This window comes from Penaeus japonicus, unplaced genomic scaffold (assembly GCF_977035675.1).
Source record: "Penaeus japonicus unplaced genomic scaffold, GWHDUDI00000001_assembly GWHDUDI00000014, whole genome shotgun sequence".
NCBI classification, from domain to species: Eukaryota; Metazoa; Arthropoda; class Malacostraca; order Decapoda; family Penaeidae; genus Penaeus; species Penaeus japonicus.
This window is the reverse complement of record NW_028234416.1, coordinates 24,013,043-24,023,034: the sequence shown is the minus strand read 5'-3', so window position 1 is coordinate 24,023,034 and position 9,992 is coordinate 24,013,043. Positions and strand designations below refer to the sequence as shown.

Below are 9,992 nucleotides of genomic sequence, written 5' to 3'. Positions count from 1 at the left end.
TGATGCGTGACACGTCTTGCACTTTTTCTTATCCTTTGAAGACTCAAAATGTAGATCTACTTTCACTCTTGTGTGACTCAGGTGATAAGAAATCATTGCCGATACAGCTCGGGGATAGAAAATAATGCCGTTGGTTTTCCCAACTATCGTTTCACGATAATGATTGTCAGGAGTAGATGTCGCAGACCGGTTTTTCTTGTAGCAGCCTGATTTGAGTAATTGTTCAACTTTCTGTCGAGCTCACCTTTGCTTAGGAACTCTGAGTATGGTGTAATTATCATGGTGTCGCCTATGACTCATTCTGGTCGCTAGGTTTGAATTGGTGGAAAATATTGTGAGGTGGCGAGTCTGGCAACACCCGGATCGTTGAGTCATCAGTTAGGGAGTTTCTATGCGGCTACGCGGCTCGCCAGTTGAGCATTGGACTTCAACGAGGTAGGACGTTGTCTTTCCCTCAGTGAAATTAGTGCAGTGTAAAATCCTATTATACTTCCGATACGTAAATCTGATGATAATTATTCGAAATTTTCAATCGTAAGGAGATTTGTCCCAGCGGCTGTCTGCAAGTGTGCGATTTTTGCGATCCATCAGCCAGGGCTGGTGTGTCTTCCCTCTTGGTATCATGAACATATAGGAACAGTGGCCTCTTTTCAGGTTATGGTTTGTATGTAGCTTGAGTATTAAACTGATGCTAGATGAATGGTACCGCCATTGGGGCTTGGCGCGCGCGAGCGAGCGAGCAAAGCCGGCGTGGCGGCCGTACGTTGACGAGAGGGTGTGGCAGGGGGGAGGGGAGCCGCTTGTAGGTGGTTTTGCTCGTTTGATGGAAGTACTGAGAGCTGCAGTGTAGTAGACGGAGTAGTAGTTAGTTCAAACAAGTAATCGCCTGTCATTCAAGTCGCTGTAGGGAAAAAGAGTTGCATTCCATGAAGAGCACAGATGTCACCGAGTCCAGACAACGCTTGGTGGGGCTTGTCGGCCTGCTCGTGCTCCACGCGGCGATATGTTTGCGGCTTGTGTTTTTAAGTGTGGGGGGAGGCGGACGCTGGACTCCTATTTCCCTTTACTTGTTCACTGAGACTTCTTTGTTCTCTCTGATGCCTCCAGAGGAATTCTCTTTCGGGGAATCCAACAGGGTTAGGTCAAAGTACGCTCAGACCCGGAAGGTGTCAATGCAGGTTATGTATGACGTTCGTAGCCGCGAAGTAGACTGTCGAGACTGGCGAAGCTGGAAACGGAAACCGTAAGAAAATCGTGACCTATACAACGGTAGGTGGCAGCTTATGCAGAAAAAAATACTCATTCGTATGGGTTCCATAAGTAGTTAGGAGTGTGAATGTATAGCTCGGTAGGTCTGGCTTGACAGCGAGCAGACACCACAAGCTAGAACATTGTTAAAAGAGTGACGCTTTAGTCAATTAATTTGCAAATGGCGTTTATCAATACCCTTGATATTCAAATAAGACGGCGATGAAAAATGTACAAGTATATTTAGTATTAAGACACATGATGCGAGTCATCACCAGCCGTGCACACTTTGTCTAGGACAACCCAATGCGAGTGTGTTGCTACTGCGTGCAGGTTGCAGGTCCGCGCAAAGGCAGGGGGATGCTTTTGGGAAACTATCGTACACCTTGGTCAATAAACTCCGCTGATTTTATTTCTTCCTACATCTATTTATTTAAAGTATCTGCTGCTCTTGGTATCATGAAGGAGGTAATCCAATCTGTAAAGATAATTTAGGTAGAGAGCACTTGGGTTTTGTTCGAACGGTAGGGCGGGCATCGAAATGAGTCGGTGCTATAAGTAGGTGTCTTGTATACGTCTTCCAGTCATCATATTACCTAAAACCATTTGGTTTTGTTTCCCTACAAATAATCGTGAAAAATATCGTTAATCCCCCCAAACGACGATGGTTGTTAGCTCCTTTAGTCTATGGCCCTTGCACGCCCTCTTCTCTTGCCTGTTGAATGCGACTTGACTTGTCTTGATTTTTTATCTTTTTTTGTAAAATGTTTTATAATTATTAGAACTTATATAATTACTAGAACTAGAATGTATAAAGAATGAATTAACTGATTGAAAGATTCATGTGTTTTTGTACTCGCCACAACTGTACATATCTGTAACGTCTTTATCCAGATAGAGGCGAGGATTTGGGTAAATTAATGGCGATGTCTCTGAGATTAATCGGGTGCTAATGTTGACACTGACAAGTAAAACGAGTCTTAATGTGAATGTCAAGGGCAACACGGAGTCAACAGTCTGTGCTTGCGGGTGATCGTGGGAGCATGGCAGAAGTCTAGGGTACGCCTTTGTAAACTTTCAACCCAGCACAGGTAATACTGCGCATTTGTCAAAACCGAAGTTACTCTCGAGGCTCCCCAGCTGAGACAGGAAATACGGTATAAACTCCATTCCACCCAAGCCCCGTTAAGTCCATCTGTCGTTTGTGGTACGTTGACATCACTTCTGGAACCATCTGTCAGGCGGGCATTGGCGCCAGAGTGAGGTTTAGGCTGCCAGAAGTGAACAGTTTTTCGAAGTTTACCGAATTTGTCGAGTTGTATCCTAGAAAAAAAATCATTACTCCAAAAGTTTCGTTAGCTGAGAACTTTCATGAAACGAAGGCTATCATTTGTCACGTAACCAGGCGTTTTTTTTTATCTTGTTAATTGTTCTCTTTCTTTCCCCGATGGCGCCCAACTACTATCTTCGCTCTTGCTCCATCCACCCCCAACAGCCCCTGCCGGCGCCCGTTCTCGAGATTGGGGGGATGACTCACAGACCAGGTGTTGTGCTCCCCTTCTCTCCCTCTCACTCGTCTCCCTCTTCCTCCCCTTTCGATCTTCCCCTTCCTGCTTTCCCTTCTCCAACCAGGGATCCCCCCCTCGCCCTTTCCCGTTACATAGAACAGCTGATGGTCGTCTCAGCAGACAACCGGCATCCTTTGCAGGCGAGGGCCGAGTAAAGCTACACTTCTTCCCGTCCATTTGCCTGTGTTTTTAAGGGGTAATTTCATGGTTTCGAGGTCAGGGGAAATGTCTACATGTCTTGCCCGTTCGTGTATGCTGTTTGCGCACGCACGCACGATCAGGGTATTCCGGGAAGCCGGGAGCTGACTGCTTGACGAGTGCATGATAGCCACAGGGGGCGTGTCCCCAGTCAAGTTTGTTATTTACCTGACCGTGGAGCGGTTTTTTTTAGTTGTCTAGACAGTCGTGTGACCCAAATATCGCGGTGCTCGAGCGCTACTTCCCGGTTTTATATTTGTGAATAGGCTTTGCCCTTCGCTTTGTGTGTGGCTCCTTGTCGTGCATATGGAATAGGTAATATTCTAAGATATTTTAACATTATTATGCTTGGAACAAATGCTAGTTTATTTTAAGAATTTGCTCATGGTATCATCTGTTTGAGTTAGCCTATTCCTCAAAAGCGTGACAAAGCTGTCGAATGAGGAGTTAAGCCAGGTTCACGGTGGCTTCTCACGATCCGTGTGCGGTCTTGCGCACTGGCTTGGCAACAGCGATCTCCCTCCATTTTCTTTATCGCCAATATCTTCGTTGTCGCCTCGGTTAAGGTTGCATTAGTGATTATCTTTTGACCGCCCAGGGTAGAAAGAGGGAGCAGAGGGCCTAGGGTCGAGTGCCAGGCTCGGTAAACAATGGAGTGCCAGATGTTCCGGTTGGCAGGCCACTAGCTAAGCAGATGATGGCTTAGGGGACGGGGTTTGAGTTTTGTGACGGGGCGTGGCCAGGGGGAGGAATAGGGGGGGGGGTTAGGGTGAAGCGGAAGAAGAGAACAACGGTAGAAACGGATTCTAAGTTTTATTTTATTTTATTTTTTCTTGCTTATGTATCTGCCATCATTCCATTTCCTCATCTGGGATATCACGTTAGTTTCCTTCCCATATCTCTTCCTCCTCTGTCATCGGCTTGTTATACCCTCTTCGTCATGCGCTCTCCTCTTCCTCTTGCTTTCTTGCTTTCTCACCCGTGACTTAGTTAGCCACACTTAAGAGGTTCTGTATCACTTCCTCCGGTTTTCAACTATTTGTAAGTGTGACCATGTAAACACAGGGTTCAAAGGTCATTCACTCAAAAACGCACACACCCCTCACTCACACTCAAAAACGCACACACCCCTCACTCACACTCAAAAACGCACACACCCCTCACTCACACTCAAAAACGCACACACCCCTCACTCACTCTCCCAAAACGCACTCAAAAACGCACACACCCCTCACTCACACTCCAAAACCCCCCCACCCCTCACTCACACTCCCAAACCCCCACCTCTCACTCACTCTCCCAAAACCCCCCCACCTCTCACTCACACTCAAAAACGCACACACCCCTCACTCACACTCAAAAACGCACACACCCCTCACTCACTCTCCCAAAACGCACACACCTCTCACTCACTCTCCCAAAACCCCCCCACCTCTCACTCATTCTCCCAAAACCCCCCCACCTCACCCTCCCTCTCCCTTTGTCTCACTCACACACTCCCTCTCTCTTATTCACTCACTCACAAGCAAACATGCTCCCCTCAGGAGTGACTGAGTTATGCGTTGCTATAGATCCGCTAGTTGTGTTATCAAACGGAATTCCGGTTATCCAAACGCCTCTGGTTTCGGGAATGGTCTTGGCAGTTATCACGGTCAACTCCTCAGCGATGTTCTAAGGGCAAAGGATGTTTTTTCAATGTAGAGGATGTGGCGTTACGATATGTAGGTTTCCCCTTCCTTCACCTTCTCCGCTTTGTCCCGAAACTCTGCTCTTGGATCCTATTCTCTTTCGGTTTGTATGTTCTTTGCTCTTTTTTCTTTATTCCTCTACGAGCTCTCTTTCCTTGACGTATTGCGGAACAGCTGGTATAGTCGCTCTGGATGTTTCCTTTTTTCCCCTTTTTTTAGGGCTGCTACTTTTCCGGCTGTTTACATGACGGTATTTTTGCACCGCTAGGGCACCATTTTCGCTTGAATACCCATTGCTCTATTTTTTGTGGTGGCGAAAGAAGCTTGTTAAAGAGAGAGTGAACGAGCGCCCGAATCTAGGTCTGTTGGTGGCTGCGAGCGATGGCGTAGGGTGAGGACGGCTGCAAACAAAGGGCTAAAACCTGGAGTGCCCCTCTTGGCTGCTGTTGCTGCCATCTGTATCCCCTGTTTACTACACTTCCTAGCTTTTCACCTATCCCTTGCTAATAGATGTGAACTTGGATTCAGAATGGGGAAACCGTGTCGGCAGTTGGGTAAAATCTATCGTCTTTTGGTATTTTATAGCGCGGGTGCACTTTAAAGTAGAGCTCGCGGCTGTCTGGCGGTCCCGTGTGTATCGATAGTGGGCGCGCGCGCGCATTTACCCCCTACAACATGTCTGACGTGTTTTCGACGTTTTGGTAGTATCGGAAAATCATGTCTGTATTGCCCCAGTCGTCGCTAAGCTCACAAAGGTCGATACGAAGCTCGTAATTTCCGGCGCGTCGAGTGTTTGCAAACCATCTTACCCCCTCCCCGCCCTCGCCTTCCCGGAGGTTTTCAGTAGTTGTCATATCGCTGTTCTTTTGATCCATATTTCCAGTTTTGTTGTTGAAAGAATATAGAATATTTTTGTCCGAATTGAATATTTTACCTTTAAATGTCTGTACTGGCTGACAGCTGTGAGATTTAACAAGAGGTCAGCCAGACTGACGGAAGCCTCGCGTTAGGAGAGGCACGGGGAAGCTGGGGAAAGTAAGATGTGGGACAGGCAGTTGAGAGCCCTCATTTTCTTACTCAACTGTATGTCAATCGTTAATATTTGGAGTCGATATAATTAGAAAAGTTTGGCGACTAGAGGCGTATTATTTTTTTACATTTAGTCAAAACTATAATATTGCTCGCTATATTGCCTCTCTTCCCTCTTCCGTTTCCTCTCCCCCTACTCTCCCACCTGCCTTTCCTACGTTTAATTTTACTGCTTCCTCTTTTTTTTTCCTTCTCCACCGCCCTCTTTCTTACTCTCTCTCCTCTACCCTTTGCACAGATTCTCCTCTCCACCCTTCCCCCAACCCCGTCTTTCGTTGTTTTTCTTCGCCTCTGACATACTTTTTCTTCTCTCCCCAGTTAGTCTTCGAACCAGAACCACCACCACTCATCACCACCATCATGAGCGCCGAAACTCCCCTCAAGGACTTGCCCAAGGTTGACCCCACCCTCAAGGGACAGCTCGAGGGATTCTCCGCCGTAAACCTTAAGAAGATCGAGACGGAGGAAAAGATCCACCTGCCAAACAAGGAGGGTGAGTATAGGGAGTTATTTTATTTCTTTATATTTTTTAAGGTGAGGCGGTCAAAGAAGAATTATTAAGGACTTGGAAAGTATGTGTGCTGAACTGCTTGGTAAAAAGAGGCACAAGTTGTGAGGAAGGTCTGAAGGACACGAGGACATGAGAGTGTAATCGAGGCGGGGTGGCGTTGCGTGTGGTGTGTGGAAACGGAAATCGCGAACTTGGCTGTCTGGAGCCAGGTTTTCCTCCCCCGTAATAATTACCCCCATCTTTTCAGAGTAGATGTTTAGAACGGGATCAAAATGCCATTGTAGGAATAGCAGAACCGCGGCCTTAATGATTGAAAAAGGCCTATGTCACGGCTAGTCGCAAGGAAAGGTGAATGCTTGATTTGCTTTTGAATCTGACTGAGAGTTCAGTGAGATTTTGAATGGAGTGTTTTTCTTCCCATGGTTTGTTTTCTCCATGCGTAAATACCTTGCAGAATTCCACCTTCTCACTGTTGCATTGTGGTTAGTCGTGGAAATTGCTGAGTTGCATTCCCACGTTGTGAAAGAATTAGCCGGCTTGACGGAGGCTCTGGCCATCCCTGCAGTTTCCACGTCGTAGGTATATTTAGGTTCCAGTGACATTTTCCCAGACGGCATCGTGTATTTTTGACAACACGCCGTGCCCAGTCGACTGGTTGTGTTAGTAAGTTTATCATTATCGCTTTACAAAAAGTTTGAGAATGGCAGCTTGTGCAGGCGCACCTCCACAGTTCTAACAGTTCTTTTTGCTTTGGATAACGGTAATAGTCATTGACTTTAGAATGCTTCAGCTACATATATCAGGTGCCGGCAACAGCTATCGAGCAGAACATTTTTAATATCTCAAAGTTCTGCTTATGTAGATGAGGATTAGCTACTCTTGCATCATCCAACCGCTTATCTTTTTGTGAAGGATGAACGGAATTCATAATGACTGTGCTTATCTTTTGCCAGGATACTAGACTTCCTTTTTATAGAAGTGTTCCTATGCACTATCATTGTGTTGATATAAACAGTACGGTTTATGAAGGGAGATGAATATGAACTGTAACTGTATGTGCGTATGTATGTTTATATATATGTATATGTATAATATATATATTTATATATTTATAATACATATACATACATATATATAGCATGTATATGAGATGATTGTATATTGAAACGATTAGGCTTAATTCTGAAAAAAAACTGTCGAAAATAGCATTGGAAAAAGACTGCAGAGGAAGGCAGGCAGCTTCTATTGTTACCCCCCCCCCCTTCTCCCCGTCCTTTTTATACGTATGCTGAAGCAGAGACTGTTGTACTGAATGGATGTTTCGAGAGGTTAGCATTTGGTTTTGTTTTTTGCACTTTTAGCGTGATGTGCATCTGGATGCTGCATGTTGACACCTGCACGAGTTTTATATACATATGCATGGTGAGGCCAAAATGTATTTGAAAATATTTGACCCATAGTTTTAAGTACATTTAGATATTAAGTACAATTAGAAATATTTAGTTCAGAGCATGATGTTGAAAAAGTATATTAATGTAAAAGAAAGTAGTATGATGATTGTAGTCTAGAAATTAATCAAATGATAGACGTTAGATGTTCCAAATTTAAGATGTTACATAAGCATGATCTCTCATAGTCTTTCCATTTTTGGCCTTGCATTATTGGCATTGTGCTGTTGCTTGTTTTTTGTGTGGCCTTCATACAAAACCTGGAAGTTTGTGCCAAGGATGGAGTGCAGTCAATCTTTTGAGGCTATTTTTCCACGTCTTCAGTTTACATCCTTGAGCACAGACATTACTTTAGTTTCTAGAGTTCATGTTGTGTGCATGATTGCTTCTGTTGCATGACGAAACAGACGTGGCACAAGAGAAGCAACACATTGAACATCTACAGAACATCAGCGAGTTTCGCAGCGAAAGACTCAAACGAACGTCAACCTCTGAGAAGTTGGTCCTCCCCACTAGTCAAGGTATGGTTGATACTCGTCTTCCCTCACACGCACTAAGATACAACTCGCTGTCACTCTCTCTCTTTAATATGATTACCTTCTTGATTCTTTTCATTCATAAAATCCACCTTTGGTTACATGACACGCTGTACTAGTTCAAGTGGAGCCAGCGTAAGCGTAGGCTGTATTCCACCTCATTCACTCTTTCTGATTACGCTCGGTCGTAAACGCTCGTCTTCCGGAAGTTTTGCTCTTGCCATCATTGCTTTGTCTGTTTTCGGTGTTTTTTTTTTAATGTTTGTTTCACGCTAGGGAAATTGTTTACGGAGAAGAGATGACCTGGATATTTATAACTTTTGACGGTTTGAATTGTTGGTGAATCCTGGAATTGTTGGATACTGGTGTTTGAACGAGTTTTTGTTCGCAGAAAATATTTTAGCTTAGCAGCCTTGTATGTGGTTTTCCTTTCTTGATTAACACATTTGTTATTTTGATTGAACAAGTGGTATCTAGGGATATTTGGTCGATAGTGAACTCGGCGGCCAACTATATGGCACGCTGCCAAGCGGAGTTGAGCGATGGAGACTTAAAGGAGGTGGCCTTGACTTTGACCTTTGCGGTTCGTTGACGTGTGTATTGTTGGGCTTCGCTGAAGCTTGGCATCTGGTAGGAGCTCACTGGTAATAGCTATCTGAAATTTGACAATCGAAATTCAAACTAAATACATGAGATACTTTCATGATGTAACAGCAGATGAAGATGAGTTTTTTTTTTTTTTTTTTTTTTTTTTTTTTTTTTTTTTTCCCAAGGAGACCTGGACAATTATGGATGTTTTGTTTTTAGATAGTTTTGTATGTTAGGTGGAGAGCCAAATAAATTTGTCAATTCTAATTCTCATTCATCATAAGGGCATGGCTTTTGAACATCTCTTGTTGTGGAGTCGGAGGGATATTGGTAAGATCAGTTAATCCAGCAGACAATGTAGCTGTTTTTAGCGGTAAGTATAAACAGGTGCTCTGATTAGACCTTCAATTCCATCTTGGGATTTGCATGTGTATCCTTGCTTATTAGTATGTATTTGCACCTTTTTTATCTTCTTTTTGCACAAAAAATGGTGCTTATTTTCTCCCTTCTTTTAGATCTGACTACAGCAATAACAAGTTTGTCTCTAGCCCTAATAATGAATATGTGAGAAATGTACGAGGTGCTTTGGGTCCTGCTTCAGCACCGTATAAAGAGAGAGCTTGTGATTGTTAACAGCGCGTTGTCTGATACGTATTAATAAATGAATATTTATAATGTATGGTGTGGGTTCTTGCAAATCTCTTAGCTGGCTTCAAAGGATGGCTGATCTCTGCAAGGTAACAAAGAGGTGCAATCTACCTTTGCCATTCCATGATATACTGCCCATACCTTTAATTAACATATACTTGGTAATGAGTACTGTGATGGGGAATGTCATGGAGGTATTTAGATTTTTTATGATAAATGTTTTGACATATTTAGATAAGATTTTTAGATGCTTCCAGGCTGTTGTTCATACATTTCAGTACTTATTATACAGTAATTATCCAAGACCTGTTGCTGTATTGAGCTTGGTCCACTAAGACATACAGTTTAGCTATTAATTATTTTTAAATGGATTTCTAATTACTAAGTTAAATACATGTGAATGATTCAAAAATATTACTAATATAATATAGTAATTAAATTATTTTTATAAGTATATAATTTGGATTTAC

The 9,992-nt window shown here is 43.7% G+C and overlaps 1 protein-coding gene across 10 annotated transcripts in view; it reads left to right on the top strand.

The window, feature by feature from the left end:
* Positions 1 to 276: 276 nt before the first annotated feature.
* The window catches only part of cib (thymosin beta cib), a 17,196-nt gene continuing 7,480 nt past the window's right edge, over positions 277 to 9,992 (top strand). For 3 of the 10 annotated variants that reach the window (XM_086544083.1, XM_086544082.1, XM_086544081.1), the window contains exons 1-2: positions 6,110 to 6,284; positions 8,158 to 8,271. In XM_086544083.1, the coding sequence (XP_086400209.1) occupies positions 6,152 to 6,284; positions 8,158 to 8,271 (247 nt within the window). In that variant the 5' untranslated portion in view covers positions 6,110 to 6,151. Of the gene's footprint in view, positions 436 to 542; positions 601 to 766; positions 803 to 6,109; positions 6,285 to 8,157; positions 8,272 to 9,992 lie in introns of those variants that run through there. The other 7 variants (XM_086544084.1, XM_043009277.2, XM_086544087.1 and 4 more) reach the window with 6 other exon arrangements.